This window comes from Stegostoma tigrinum, chromosome 29 (genome assembly GCF_030684315.1).
Source record: "Stegostoma tigrinum isolate sSteTig4 chromosome 29, sSteTig4.hap1, whole genome shotgun sequence".
Classification (NCBI taxonomy): Eukaryota; Metazoa; Chordata; class Chondrichthyes; order Orectolobiformes; family Stegostomatidae; genus Stegostoma; species Stegostoma tigrinum.
Window position 1 is genome coordinate 44217084 of NC_081382.1, and position 15878 is coordinate 44232961.

General features: G+C 48.7%; 1 protein-coding gene across 3 annotated transcripts in view; it reads right to left on the reverse strand.

The window, feature by feature from the left end:
* The window catches only part of olfm1b (olfactomedin 1b), a 43121-nt gene extending 31355 nt beyond the window's left edge, over positions 1–11766 (reverse strand). The window contains exons 1-2 of one of the 3 annotated variants that reach the window (XM_048558607.2): positions 10917–11766; positions 1716–1865 (exon numbers count right to left, since the gene is read on the reverse strand). In XM_048558607.2, coding sequence (XP_048414564.1) covers positions 1716–1865; positions 10917–11183 — 417 coding nt within the window. In that variant the 5' untranslated portion in view covers positions 11184–11766. Of the gene's footprint in view, positions 1–1715; positions 1866–5081; positions 5423–10916 lie in introns of those variants that run through there. The other 2 variants (XM_048558608.2, XM_048558609.2) reach the window with 2 other exon arrangements.
* Positions 11767–15878: the final 4112 nt, after the last annotated feature.

Sequence of the window (15878 nt, forward strand, 5' to 3'; positions counted from 1 at the left end):
GAGAGTGGGGGTGGACACGGGAGGGGCGGGAGGGGAGGGGGAAGGGAGAGTGGGGGGGATGGGGGAAGGGAGATATGGGGGAAGAGGTGGGCAAGAGAGGGAAGGGGTGGGCGAAGCGAAAGGGTGGGCGAAGCGAAGGGGTGGGCGAAGCGAGGGGGTGGGCGAAGCGAGGGGGTGGGCGAAGCGAGGGGGTGGGCGAAGCGAGGGGGTGGGCGAAGCGAGGGGGTGGGCGAAGCGAGGGGGTGGGCGAAGCGAGGGGGTGGGCGAAGCGAGGGGGTGGGCGAAGGGAAGGGGGTGGGCGAAGGGAAGGGGGTGGGCGAAGGGAAGGGGGTGGGCGAAGGGAAGGGGGTGGGCGAAGGGAAGGGGGTGGGCGAAGGGAGAAGACGGGGGGAAGGGAAGGGAGAGAGTGGACGAAGGAGGGCGGGAGGACACAGGTTGTTGAGAGAGAGGGAGGGGAGTGGAGAGAGAGTGGGCGGGAGGAAAGTAGGCAGGGTGGGGAGGAGAAAGAGAGAGAGCGGTTGGGGGGGAACGGAGAGACTGTGGAGGGATGAGTGGGAAGAGAGAGACGGGGAAGGAGAGAGAGAGGGGGAAGGAGGGTGTGGGGGAAGAGGAGGGGGAGGGGGGGCGTGATCGAGGCAGGTGTAGAATAGAGTAACATTACCAAGCTGAAAATCAGCAGATGCAGTGACAAGGTGGATATCTGTTCTGATACTGAGCTGGGGATCAAAAACGACACCAAAGCCGAAAATAGCTCAAATGAACTGAAGGCAGTTTCCAGGAATAGAAACCACGTAGACAGCTGAAATTTGCAACGTTTGCAGAGAAGGAGCAGGTAATAGCTTCGATCTTTGCAATATTTAATTGCAGAAAATTTCTGCTTGCCCAATATTGGAAATCAGATAATCAGGCCTGGCAAATCAGCCAAGAGAGGAATTGAAATGGGCGGTGGCTAGATATAGCCAGATGTTGTTGGCATTGTTTGGGGAGCTGCTAGAGCTTCCTGATGATCTCATTGTGGATCACGTAGGCAAGGAACAGAGAGGAACAATGAGAGATCCTAGGGGAGCAGAGATCACAAGGTAGCTGATCATGTGGCTGTAATTGCAGAAATAAAATTGCCATCAGGCAAGAGCTGCTCCACCAGCTGAGGCTAACCAGATTGGTCTGTGAAAGAGCCAACATGCACCAGATGGACCGAATGGCCTCCATCAATGCTGTATTCATCTTTAACCCCATGAGAATTGAGGAGTGTGGTTAACAATATTCAAGGCTGCAAACAGAGCAATGAGGAGGGAGACAAAGAGAGATGGAAAGAGACACAGTGAGAGAGACAGACAGACAGAGAGAGAGAGGCGGAGGGACAGACAGACACAGTTAGCATGATCCTGCAGGGTGTCAAGTGTGAAACTGGCAAAGTGCTGTTTGGTACTTGCCTGGAAAACAAACTGGATTCAAAAGATTTTGGGAAAGGTAGATTTGGATTTGAAAGGCAAGGATGTGTTCAAGGGCAGGTGCAATTTGAAGATTTCCAATGTGTCTCCTGTCTGGCCCATTATCCTGGTGCCACTGCCTCCTCACTCCATTCCAGAAGCGGGTGGAAGTAGTGGGGAAGAGGTGGGAGTCGGGAAGGAGTTGAAGGGGTTGGGGGATGGTGAAGCAGGATGAGGGGTGGTAGCGGTCTCTGCTTGACCCTAGACACTGTGGAACTGCCTTACCTTCTCCAGGAGCTGCCTCAGCTGTTTGGTGCGGGCATCACGTGAGCAGAGAGTTTGCTGGGGTGCCACCACAGTGCAGATACACCTGCCCTCACTGTCTGGGGCAGAGCTGAATACACGCCAACCATCTTCAGCATTGTCTGGTAACACCTGGAGCAGGACAGCGAGAAAAAGAGAATGACCAAGCAAATCAGAGCGAATTACACAAAGCCAGCAACAAACTGAGAGTCAGACACCCCCTGGAGACTGGGATTGATTGGACTAAACCACTCAAGGATAATGAAAAGGACAAATGCAGCAGGGGTTTAGAGTGCATTCCAGCCTTACAGAATACACATACAGACACCATAAAATTGTGTTGGACCATAGACCAGTCACACCATCTGTGTTTGGCTGTGGTTTTTAGCCTGTGCATGGGAATCTGTGCTGCCTGCCCCCTTAATGTTTCTCAGACCTCGCACATCCACCACCTGGACTATGCCTGTAGCAGCACCTAATAATCTATAGACAGTTTCCAGAGTTACTTCACACAGTCCCCTGACTTACAATCTGTCCACTATCTACAAACCCATTTGCTCAATTGTTGATGAGAGCTCCTCTGTTCAATAGATAGCATTTCCCGAGAATGCACCAGAGCTAACCATTCCAAGCCTGTCTGCAGTTCACTACGGGTTGAACACTTCAGAATTAAAGTCAAAAATAAATTATCTTTCCCACCCTTGCCTAACCATTCTGAATGCTGTAAATGTCAAGACATCAATTCCATTTGCACGGTTTCTCTGTCAAATCATCTGATTGCACCAATCATCCACTGAAAAAGCCAAATATTTAATTATTAATTACTTTAAAATCGATATTTAAACTACACAGGTGTAAATTTAATAAATTGTTCTTCACATCTTTACCCAATTTAACTCACCCTGTTGAATTTTAGAACATCATCTGCACCCTCACATGGAAATATGAAATAATAAAGAACAGCCAACATGGATCTCCAAAAGAAGTCTTGTCTGACCAACTTTATTGAATTCCTTCAAGAAGTGGAAATGAAACTTGATAAGAGTAAGGTAGGAGATGGAATGTATCTAGATTTCTAAGAGCTTTCAGTAAGGTGCCATGTATCAGATAAAGAGATAAATTCAGGGCAAGCAATGTCAGGGACAAAGAGTAGAATGGCTGTCTAGCTGACTGAAGATAGCAACCAGAGCAGGGTGAAGAAACCAAATAACAGCAGAAATTGCTAGAGAAAGTCAGCAAATTTTGCAGCATCTGCACACAGAGAATAGTGTTTTTACCTTCGTAGAGTTAACTGAGTTAACATTTTGGGTCCAGTAACCCTTCGTCAGGGCCGGACCTGAAACGTTTACTGTGTTTCTTCCTTCATAGATGCTGCCAGACCTGCTGAGCTTTTCCAGCAAATTTGTTTTTGTTCCTGATTTATAGCATCTGCAGCTCTTTCGGTTTTTATAGAGTTAACTGTTTTCCCTTGACAGACTTGCTGAGTTTCTCCAGCAGTTCCTGGTTTTTGTTTCAGATCTCTGGCATCCATTGTTTTTTGTTTTGGTTCCAGGGTAAAGGACAGTCAATTTGAGTGGCAGAGAGTGGGAAATAGTTTTCAAATGGATCTGTGCTAGCATCACTGTTTTCACAGTCACTTGGAATCTAAAATAGAATTAATACATAGACAAAACTAAATGGTGGGGCTGGAGTCAGGGATGTCTTCTTCAATTATAAGAAAATGTGAATACAGAGTGGATATATAGCTGGCAAATTAATTTCAACAAAGGTAGCTGTGAAGCATCACATTTCAGTTAAAATAAACAGTCACATATCACTTGCAGAATAACAATTCGAATGGATTTGAGGATCAGAGGGGGTTCTGGGCAGACAGAGACAAATCACTAAAAAGAATGACACTGAGTAAAACCACAGAGAAGTACTCACTAGAATTTATTTGGGCACAGATAGAATTAAAAAGTGGAAAAGCTTCATTAAAATGATATGGAACCTTGGTTAGACCACAGTTGGAATACCATGCACAAGCCTGATTGCTGTTTCTCCTCTGCCTGTACAGTAAATATAAGTTCCAAGGACAAATCTAAAAATGGACAGGTTACACCATAGGCCCTAACAAATCCAATCAGGAATTCAGGAGGAATTTCGTCACCCAGCGAGCAGTGGGGAAGGTGGAACTCGCTCCCATAGGGAATAGTGAAGGTGAAGTGTATAAACTATTTTTAAGAGTAGGCTGGATAAACACGAAGGAGAAAGGAATAGAAGGAGAGGCTGATAGACTGAAATGATTATGGGCTGTGGGAGGAATGCGTGCCAGAGTGGCCTGTTTCTGTTTGGTATAATTTACATGATTCTTTCACACTGTAACACGCTGTACTCCTCCACCCCTCAGCCTCCCCCATGCTCTGCCTTATGGCAAAAATCACAAACTGCTGATTCGTTCAAGAGCAACAGGGCTAGCTCCAGAATGACATCAACACTAACATTTAGTGCGTTATACTGAAGCCAGCATTGGAATTGATTTCATGAAACAAATGTCTCTGTCAGATTCGAAGATTGAAAGTGGAATTGATAACTGGGGTCTGATTTACAGAGCACAAGGCCAGACCTGACCCAATTGATGCTCCCACAGAAAACACTCCACCCACAGATGGCCAGCAGCAGAACACAATCTCCCTTTGCCAATCTCCCCACCCTGAACCCCACTCTCACTCTCACCTCCACCATATCACTCACACTGACACCCTCCATCCCTCATACTGACCACATCCCAGATATTGAGTGCCTCCCTCACCCTCCCACTCCCTCATCCTTATCTCCTCCCAAACACTGATCCTCTCCCTCAGCCCTTCCCTCAACCTAACCTGGTCCCTCACCCATTTCCCTCCCACATCACTCACTGACCCCTCCCAACCACCTCCACCCCAATATTATTCCACTTACTGCCATTATGACAGTCTCCCTGCCCTGCTCCCAGTCTCAATCCCAACTACCCTTCACTCCTTTGCCCTGTTCCCAGCTGCCTTTCCCCAGAATCACCTTTCAGTGCACCCCAACTCCTATTTCACTCACTGATTAACCCAACCCTTACCCATTATCCCTCCTACCCCATTACCTTTCTGTTACTCCCACAACCCCCAACCACGACATCCCCAAGTCGCTTACGCCCGTTACAAACCACACATTACCCTTCTGTTAGACACATTCCCTTACACACCCCTGTTACTCTTTGTCTGTGACTTCAGTTCCTCACTCACCTGTTTCCACATACCACACCTCAAGCACCCCCTCAACCCCAGTAAAACCCCTTACCCTCCAGGTACCCCGTCACCGTCCAGTTAGTACCCTTACCCCAGTGCTGCGGTCCAGGCTTCCAGCACTAGCCGCGCTTAGCCTGGTGGCGTTGAGGCCAACCAGAGACGGTAGGGTCTGGGACATCCAGTTGCTGATCATGGCCATAGTGCTCAGGACGATTCCGATCTTCAGCAAAGGCACCGTCATTGCGGGGGCTCTGCAGATCTTTCATAGCGAGGAAAGGCAGCGGAAAACCGGCATCACCGGGGCGGGGGACACGGCCGCCACTGGCACCGGGACATGCTGCAGCAGCGACAAGGTGCACCAGGCTAACTGACCCAGAACTGCCGCCTTCACCGCCTCCTGCATCCGACTGACTGCGGCCCGGAGAGGCGGCAGTCAGCCCCGCCCCCAACACGCCACGCCCACCGACTGCAGCTCCGTCCAATCAAAACGATTCTTATCCGAGCCCCGCCCGTGGTCACAGTCACAACGAGCACAGGGCATCTCTCATACCAGAGACAGTGAGAAACTCAGGGGCAGTTTGTGTGTGCGACTGTACCCCAGTGAGGGTCAGTGTGTGTGGGACTGTACCCCAGTGAGAGTCAGTGTGTGTGGGACTGTACCCCAGTCAGAGTCAGTGTGTGTGGGACTGTACCCCAGTGAGGGTCAGTGTGTGTGGGACTGTACCCCAGTGAGAGTCAGTGTGTGTGGGACTGTACCCCAGTCAGAGTCAGTGTGTGTGGGACTGTACCCCAGTCAGAGTCAGTGTGTGTGGGACTGTACCCCAGTGAGGGTCAGTGTGTGTGCGACTGTACCCCAGTGAGGGTCAGTGTGTGTGGGACTGTACCCCAGTGAGGGTCAGTGTGTGTGGGACTGTACCCCAGTGAGGGTCAGTGTGTGTGGGACTGTACCCCAGTGAGGGTCAGTGTGTGTGGGACTGTACCCCAGTGAGGGTCAGTGTGTGTGTGGGACTGTACCCGAGTGAGGGTCAGTGTGTGTGGGACTGTACCCCAGTGAGGGTCAGTGTTTGTGGGACTGTACCCCAGTGAGAGTCAGTTTTTGTGGGACTGTACCCCAGTGAGGGTCAGTGTGTGTGGGACTGTACCCCAGTGAGGGTCAGTGTTTGTGCGACTGTACCCCAGTGAGGGTCAGTGTGTGTGGGACTGTACCCCAGTGAGGGTCAGTGTGTGTGGGACTGTACCCCAGTGAGAGTCAGTGTTTGTGGGACTGTACCCCAGTGAGAGTCAGTGTTTGTGGGACTGTACCCCAGTGAGAGTCAGTGTGTGTGGGACTGTACCCCAGTGAGGGTCAGTGTGTGTGCGACTGTACCCCAGTGAGGGTCAGTGTGTGTGGGACTGTACCCCAGTGAGGGTCAGTGTGTGTGGGACTGTACCCCAGTGAGGGTCAGTGTGTGTGTGGGACTGTACCCGAGTGAGGGTCAGTGTGTGTGGGACTGTACCCCAGTGAGGGTCACTGTTTGTGGGACTGTACCCCAGTGAGAGTCAGTGTGTGTGGGACTGTACCCCAGTGAGGGTCAGTGTGTGTGGGACTGTACCCGAGTGAGGGTCAGTGTGTGTGGGACTGTACCCCAGTGAGAGTCAGTGTTTGTGGGACTGTACCCCAGTGAGGGTCAGTGTTTGTGGGACTGTACCCCAGTGAGAGTCAGTGTTTGTGGGACTGTACCCCAGTGAGAGTCAGTGTGTGTGGGACTGTACCCCAGTGAGGGTCAGTGTGTGTGCGACTGTACCCGAGTGAGGGTCAGTGTGTGTGGGACTGTACCCCAGTGAGGGTCAGTGTGTGTGGGACTGTACCCCAGTGAGGGTCAGTGTTTGTGGGACTGTACCCCAGTGAGAGTCAGTGTGTGTGGGACTGTACCCCAGAGAGAGTCAGTGTGTGTCGGACTGTACCCCATCGAGAGTCAGTGTGTGTGGGACTGTATCCCAGTGAGAGTCAGTGTGTGTGTGGGACTGTACCCCAGTGAGAGTCAGTGTGTGTGGGACTGTACCCCAGTGAGAGTCAGTGTGTGTGGGAGCCGTACCCCAGTGAGAGTCAGTGTGTGTGGGACTGTACCCCAGAGAGAGTCAGTGTGTGTGGGAATGTACCCCAGTGAGAGTCAGTGTGTGTGGGACTGTACCCCAGTGAGAGTCAGTGTGTGTGGGACTGTACCCCAGTGAGAGTCAGTGTGTATGGGACTGTACCCCAGTGAGAGTCCGTGTGTGTGGGACTGTACCCCAGAGAGAGTCAGTGTGTGTGGGAGCCCATACCCCAGTGAGAGTCACTTGGTTCAACAAAGTGTAAAATGAAATCTGCATTTGCCTTACGGTTCAGAATCTGGAAAGATTTATTGCTTCAGCATCTTAGCATTCACTGAATTCTCAAAACATGGTATTGCCATGGAAACTGGGCATGGTCGGTTTGTCAGAGCATGTTGCAGCCATCTCTCGTACTTACTGCAGCAGCAAGCCGCCAGCAGTCGCGCCCTCAGCTGGGGAGCAAAGTCAGCACCATGGACAGCAGCATGGTAGCAGCTCCGCCATGGAACATGTCGAGGGAACTTCACTGCACAAATTAAACTCTAACAGTGCGGCCCTCCCGCTGTACTGACCTCCAACATTGCCGCACTCCCTCAGCATTGTCCCTCCGACAATGCAAGGACTCCTTCATTCCTGTGAATGTTTTGAGATATATCCTGATTTATCGTGCTAAATCAATGCACAATCTTTGTGTGCACATCTGCATGTGATGAGGTTTGTCAGTGAGCTGGTACTGAGATCAATGCTGCAGATTGTTACACTGTCCTCCCTAGGACACTAGTTATTTGAGGACCTGATGGAGACACCTCTCCGCCACCCGGATGTAGTGGTGTTTTGATCACAGTTGGTTTGCTGAATGCTTCATGACTGAATGCTGGTAGAATTAACTTCAAAAAAAGACACTAACATTTGTTGAATCCCACTGAATCCAAAAAGTGCAGCAACAGTTTTTAATTAATCTATCTCTCTTATATGTCGTTAATACATGGCCCTAGCCTCACTGCAGAGCAGGAGCGTGGTGGCAGCACTTGCTCTGTTGGACAGTTGATGACCCGTGTCAGTCTTTGTTGTCAAACACTTACTGACGAGGCCTGTCAAAGGCTGAGCTGGTGCAACTGGTCCACTGTTGGTTCTCGTTGTCAATGGTCACCTCCTTGAGGAGTGGCTTCCAAAACCTTGGGAATACTCAGTATATTCTCCTTCAATTTTTACATGAAGTGGAATATTTGACTGAAACGGGTTTTGTTTTAAACATATTCAAGGGCAGAACAAATCTCTTGTATAAGGAAGTGAAGAGATAGAGAGTAGCTTGAAAATCTAGTACAGAATAGGTGCCAACACTGACATCATCCATGTTCTGTAGCTCCTGTATGTCTACAGTGGTCAGTAGGTTTTAGTGGAGAGGGAACTGAACTGAAGAGTTTCCCATCCAGGTAATAATTCATACACACAGTAGAGAGCAAATAAAGTTTGTGGTGAATGTTTGCTGTCAGTTGGGCATAGGAGTAGGAAGGGTTTAGAGGAACATGGGCGATATGCTGGCATGTGCGACCACGTTAAGTTAGGATATCAAGCCAGCATGGATGATTTGGACCAAAAGGCCCATTCCCATCCTGTACATCCCTATGACTCTCTGACTAGGCAGACTGTAAACAGTATGAGGCCTACTATACAGCCTAATTCTCACACCAGTCTAGTTTCTGAAGGAGGCTTTTTCAGATTTCTCAGTCAAGATAGTTACAGTCGTGTCACCATGGAACAGTTTTGGTAGAGGAGAATGGTTAAGAGAAGATAAGATCTAATGTGCTGTGATAGTGCATGGATTAGATAGTCTTCCCGTACCTTTTTGATTTTGCAGAGTCTGTCACTTTAAGAACGCAGTGGCCTGTCACCTTAAGGAGGAGGACAGTCACCTTAAGGATTGGGTGGCCTGTCGCTTTAAGGACGGGAGTGACTGGACACTTTAAGGATTAGCAGCCCGTTGACTTCAAAGTTTGGACTATGTCGCCGCCGTGCGGCTGCAGGCGGTGGTACAGCAAACCTCGGAACATTTGAGATAATGAAATGTGAGGCTGGATGAACACAGCAGGCCCAGCAGCATCTCAGGAGCACAAAAGCTGACGTTTCGGGCCTAGACCCTTCATCAGAGAGGGGGATGGGGGGAGGGAACTGGAATAAATAGGGAGAGAGGGGGAGTCGGACCGAAGATGGAGAGTAAAGAAGATAGGTGGAGAGAGTGTAGGTGGGATCCGGATTCGAGCACCAGCTCAAGCAGCAAACCACACGCTGAGTAAACGTCGAGAAATATTAACCAGCAGACAATCTCACACGATCGCAAACATGAAGTTTATCTTTCAGCAAACTGTCTAAAGAAAACTAATCCCTCCCAATATTTACACAAAATAACCCAATCAACGATTTACATCTGCAACCCGTAAGAATCAGGCTGTTGGTCAGGAATATAGAAAGACAGGGTTAAACATTAACCATTTCTAACATCACTAGCTATCGTTAACCACCACTAAACATTAATAACCACTGCGCACCCGATCATTAACACTACTAACCAGCACTTGGTATCATTAACCACCATCATAAATCATCATTCACACGCCAATCACCACTATCACTAAAACCGCCGAACGCCACCCATCACTAACCACCACTAACCATAATTAACTACCACTAATTATCATTAATCACCAATAACCACCATTAACCACAACTAACCTCGTAGCACTCGGTTTGTAGCAACAATTAATTAGTTCCAGCAGATTTCAGATCAAACACTACACAATCTCCCGCCAGAAACAGGTTACTGTACTCTTAACGACTCTCCTGCCTCTTCCCTTCCTGTCACTACATCTGTCTCAGTAACACACTAACATCACAGGAACAGGTCATTCGGCCCACCTTCTTTGTGCTGGAGTTTCAGCGTCACATGGACCTCTTTCCATCCACTCTGTATCTCACTCTACCCCAACCCTTCTAGGTCTTCAAACCCCCCCCCATCCCACCCCTCCCATATGGTTATCCAGCTTCGCCAAAACGAAACCCACACAATTCCCCACCAACGCTCTTGCTGAGTTCCCCGTTGGGTCTGCAGGGGAGTCGGACACGGGCAGCGCCCGGCTCTGGCCTCTCGTTGCCAACGTTGTCGCTCTCCGTGGTCCTGACCTGCTCCGCCGGAGCCTTCAGCTCTGTCCGTCTCTGCCGCTCGTCTTTTCTCTAACTCCTTCACTTCTCTTTCTCCCTCTCTCCCACTTTCTTTCCATCTCTCCCTCTCTCTCACCGCCATTGTAATTGAGCTCCTTATCTTCCCGCCGTTCACTGTCTCTGCCTCTCCAGCGCTCACCGCCCTCACTTTATTTCTCTTTCCCCTCTCATTCCCTTTCCTCCTCGCGGTTTAAACTGCTTTTGATACGATCGGTTCTGGAATTACTCCTCTCCGAACGAGTTATGGTTAAGTTTGCTGCAGTCATTTTTCCACAATCACTTTGCATCCACAGTCTCACTCTTGTTCCCGCGTGAGCCCACTCTCCATGGGGGCCGTCCCAGGAACAAAGCCGGGGCAAAAAAGCAGCCCGCAGGCTCTACAACACCGACACCCCGCTCCCCACCCAACGCCCCAACAACACATCGGGAGCCCTCAAACTGGGAGCCCAGGCCCTGTTTCATCACCCACACCCCCCCCCCCACAACACCAACTCCCTCCCCCCCCAGGGTGCTGTAGACTCAATCAACATCCCTCCGGACCCCCTGCCCTCCCCGTCACCCCCACCCGGGGCCATATCCCCGCTCCCCCTCCTCTCCCCGGACCCTGTCCCCTCCACCCCCCAGGGCCGGGGGCCGCTACCTGGCTGAGCTGGCTGCTGAGCAGCAAAATCCCGAGGGTGAGGATCCGGACGCGGCCGCGCCCCCTCCCTTGCTCCGGCTCCATCCCTCTCCCGCTCCGCTGCCGGTGTCTCCGCACGGCCCCCGCTCTCTCGGCGCTTCGGTCCCGTTCAGGCTCCCGGCCGCAGCCGCATGTCAGCCCCGGGGGCACCGGGAGCCGAGGATCCGGAGCGAATCCCCGAAAGCCGGAGCTGGAGCTGGATCCAAGAGCAGCTACAGGATGTGACATCAATCCGGAGAGAGAGAGGGAGAGAGAGAGAAATGGGGATGGAGAGAGGGCACAGCCACAGAGAGAGAGAAAGAGAGAGAAATGGGGATGGAGAGAGGGCACAGCCACAGAGAGAGAGAGAGAGAGAGAGAGAGAGAGAGAAATGGGGATGGAGAGAGGGCACAGCCACAGAGAGAGAGAGAGAGAGAGAGAGAGAGAGAAATGGGGATGGAGAGAGGGCACAGCCACAGAGAGAGAGAAATGGGGATGGAGAGAGGGCACAGCCACAGAGATAGAGAGAGAGAGAGAAATGGGGATGGAGAGAGGGCACAGCCACAGAGAGAGAGATAGAGAGAGAGAGAGAAATGGGGATGGAGAGAGGGCACAGCCACAGAGAGAGAGAAAGAGAGAGAAATGGGGATGGAGAGAGGGCACAGCCACAGAGAGAGAGAAATGGGGATGGAGAGAGGGCACAGCCACAGAGAGAGAGAGAGAGAGAGAGAAATGGGGATGGAGAGAGGGCACAGCCACAGAGATAGAGAGAGAGAGAGAGAAATGGGGATGGAGAGAAGGCACAGCCACAGAGAGAGGGAAATGGGGATGGAGAGAGGGCACAGCCACAGAGAGAGAGAGAGAGAGAAATGGGGATGGAGAGAGGGCACAGCCACAGAGAGAGAGAGAGAGAGAGAGAGAGAGAAATGGGGATGGAGAGAGGGCACAGCCACAGAGAGAGAGAGAGAGAATTGAAGAGGCTCAGGGATTGAAGAGGTTTCTTGTGACTATCAAGAGGAACACAAAAGCAGATTGCTGTTGCAAAGAGAGGCTTTTGTCTGTCATGGTCAGTGAGTTACAAACATTAATATTCAGCTCCAGTAAGGGAATAGGAAAAGCAAATGGAAGGGCTGCAGTAAATGTTTAATCAAGGCGGGTGGACTGTTAAACCAGGGAAGTCTTGTTGCAGCTGTACAAGGCTTTGCTCAGAGCACACCTGGAATACTGGGCATAGTCTCCACAACCTTTATTTAAAGATTGCAGACATATCAGAGAGGGTTTAACTCGGCTGATTCCTTGGGGAAAGATTTGTCAGCTCAGAAAATGTTGAGCAAGTTGGCCTTATATTGATTGGAATTTAGAAGAATGAAGAATCGAAGAACATTAACTGTCTACCTGCTGATAGTCATAAACCCATCTGCTTCACTATATCACTTTATGGAAGGAAATCTGCCATCCTTACCTGGTCTGGCCTACATGTGATTCCAGATCCATAGCAATGTGGTTGACTCCTGACTGCCCTCTGGGCGACAAGGGATGGGCAAAAATTAAATTGCCAGCAATGGCCACAGCCCATGAATGATTTTATTCTAACTGAAACATGTTCATATTGAAGTGAGGTGCAGAGAGGTTCAGACAGGATAACTGCTCAGCAGTTGTTTCCCTTGTGGGATAATCTAGAATAAGGTTGCGCAGTTTATAGATGAGGGGCCTCTCTTTAAAGGTGGAGATGAGGAATAATTTCTTCTCTCTGAGGGTTGGGAGTCTGTGGAACCCTCTGGAGTGAGATCAACCACAACAGCTCTGGCAGCACCTGTGAAAGCAAGTCAGAGTTAATGTTTCAGGTCCAGTGACCCTTCCTCAGAACTGACTCTGGGGCATGGTCACTGGACCCAAATCAATAACTCTGATTTTTCTTCACAGATGCTGCTAGAGCTGCTGAGCTTTTCCAGCAACTTCTGCTTTTGTTCCTGATTTACGGCACCCACAGTTCTTCTAGTATTTAATTAGATCAACCATTTCTCTACAATCCTCATGTGGAAACTACATGTCAATATTTTTCCAGCTTAAATAAGCAACTTAAGACCCTGTTCTCTGCTTTCTGTTTCCTCACCAGCTTTCTACCTATTGTGTATCTATCCCCAGACCTTATGTGCCTCTTTTTTCATTTGTTCAGAAGATGTGGGCATCATTGATGAGGCCAACATTCATTGCCCATTCCTAATTGCCCAGTGGGCAGTTTTGTCAACTGCATTGTTGCGAGTCTGGATTCACAAGTAGGCCAGACCAAGTAAGGATGGCAGATTTCCCTTCCTAAAAGACATTAGTTGAACTGGATGGATTTTTCCAACAGTTGACAATGGTTTCATGGTCCTTATTTGACTCTCAATTCCAGATTTTTACTGAATTCAAATTCGACTACCTGCCCTGACAGGATTTGTACCCGGATCCCCAGAACTGTACCGGGTCTCTGTATGAATGGCCTAACAATAACACAACTAGACCAACGATCTACCAGTATGGAACATTATCAAAGGCCATTTGAAAATCTAAATATATTATACTTGATGCATTACTTTATCTGCCCTTTCTATTACTTCTTGAAATAATTCATTAAAGTTAATTAATTACGATTTTCCCCAATGACAATATAACAGAAAACACTGCTGAGTAAGAAATTTAAGAGGCGATTAGAAAAAGAGAATCAAAGAGAGAATATGAACAGACACTGGCAGTTAACAAGGAAAGGGATCCAAAACTCTTCTAAGTGCCTCTAACCGGTAAAAAGAGGAGCAAGGCTGATTAGAGATTTACACAAGGAGGCAGGTGATAAGGTTGTGGTATTAAATGAATAGTTTGCATCCATCTTTATTGAGCAAGTTGCTACCCAGGTCAGGTTAAAGAGGAGATATTTCAGTTACCAGAACAGTTTAAAAGTGATAAGGAAGTGATATTGGAGAAACTGCCTGTACTTAAAATTCTCAAGCACTAGGATTGGATGAGATGTATCCAATGTTACTGAGGGAAGTAAGAATGGAAATTGCAGCCATCAATTCTCTGGTCGTCCTTATACTTGGGTAGTGCTGAAGGATTGGAGAATTGCAAATATTACACGCTCGATCAAGAAAGCTCAGAAAGATAAGCTCAACAGCCATAAGCCAGTCAGTTCACCCCGGGGTGAGGAACCTTCTAGTTTGGGCCAAATTAACAGCCTCATGGACATATAAATTCTGTAAAAGATAATCACGTTGAAATAACTCTCTGGTAGTTTTTTTCTGATGGAGTAACAAAGAGAGTTGATGAAAGTAATACTGTGGACGTGTTGTCTATGTACTTTCAGAAGGCATTTGAAACAATGCCTCACAACAGACCTGTGAGCAAACTTAGGGTTTGTGGAATAAAAGGGGCAGTAGCAACATCAATACGACATTGGCTGAGTGCCAGGAAACAGAGAGTGATAGTTAATGGATATTTTTCAGATTGGAATAAGATTTGTATTGGATTTTTCCAGGGTCGGCCCTGGGACCCTTGCTTTCTCTGATATATACCAATGATCTGGATATAGGTGTTCAAAGCAATTTCAAAGTTGGAAAACATTGTAACATATGAGGAGGGCAGCGTAAAACTTTAAAATAGCATTGACAAATTGGGGATAGGTTGCAGAGGCATAATGTGAAGAAATATAAGTTGATGCACTTCAGTAAAAAACACATGGAGGGATAAGATGAAATAAGGGATACCACTCAAAAGGGCTTGCGGGAGCAGAAGGACCTGGAGGTATATGTGCATAGATAATTGAGGTGGGCAGAACGGGTGGAGGCGGCTGTAAATAAGGCATACAGTGTCCTCAGTTTTAGTAATAGGGGTACAGAGTCCAAGAGCAAGGACATGTTCTTAAATTGTATGAACAGTTGGCTCAGCATCAGTTGGCGTATTCTGTCAGTTCTGGGCATCTCATTGTAGGATGGATGGGAAGGCAGCAAAGACAATACAGAGAAGATTCCTGAGAATGCTCCAGGGATAAGGAATTTCAGTGATGAGGATGGATTGGAGCAGTTGGGACTGTTCTCCTTGGAGGTGTGGAGACTGAGAGAAGGTGGCCAAAACCATGAAGGATCTGGACAGGAGACAGAATGAAAGCTGTTCCCATTGGCTAGAAGTTTTGAGAACCAGAGCAGAATAGTTGGCCAAAGTAATTTGTTAAAGGATAAGTAAAAAGTTTTAAAATAAAGAATTAGTAAAAGAAGCAAAGTGATATGTGGAAACATATTTTCACATTCTCAGTGGTTAGGGGCTAGAATGCCCCACGTGGGAAGTTGGAAAAGGATTGGATAACTTTCCAAAGGGAACTGGGTCATTACCCAAAATGGAGAATTTTACAGAGACAGAGAACAGGCAGGACCGTGGTACAAGGTGCATTTCTCCTTCAGAGGATCAGCATAGACACAATGGGCTAAATGGCCTCCTTCTGTGCTGTAACTGTCTGTGATTCTGAGAAGGATTTCAGGGAAGTTAGGCAGCAAATAAGGGAGAAGGGAATAGCTGACTACAATGGAGTGAGGCGCCTCAGTAGTTAGCCCTGCTGCCTCACAGCATCAGAAGATCCAGGTTCACTTCCAGCTTCAGGCAAACATCTGTCGAGTTTGCAAGGTCTCTGTGCTCCGGTTTCCTCCCACAGTCTGAAGATGTGCAGGTTAAGTGGACTGGCCATGCTAAGTTGCTCATAGTACATGGGAATGTGTAGGTTAGGTGGACTAGCCATGGGTAATACGGGGATAGGGATAGGGGCTGATTTTGGTGGGATATTCTTCAGAGGGCCAGTGAAAATTCAATGGGTCAAATGATCCCTTTTTGCCCAGTCAGAATTCAACGAAGAAAGATGGGATGATGCTTGAGTGGAACATAAGTGTTGGCACACACTGGAGGCTGGAATGGTCTGTAAAT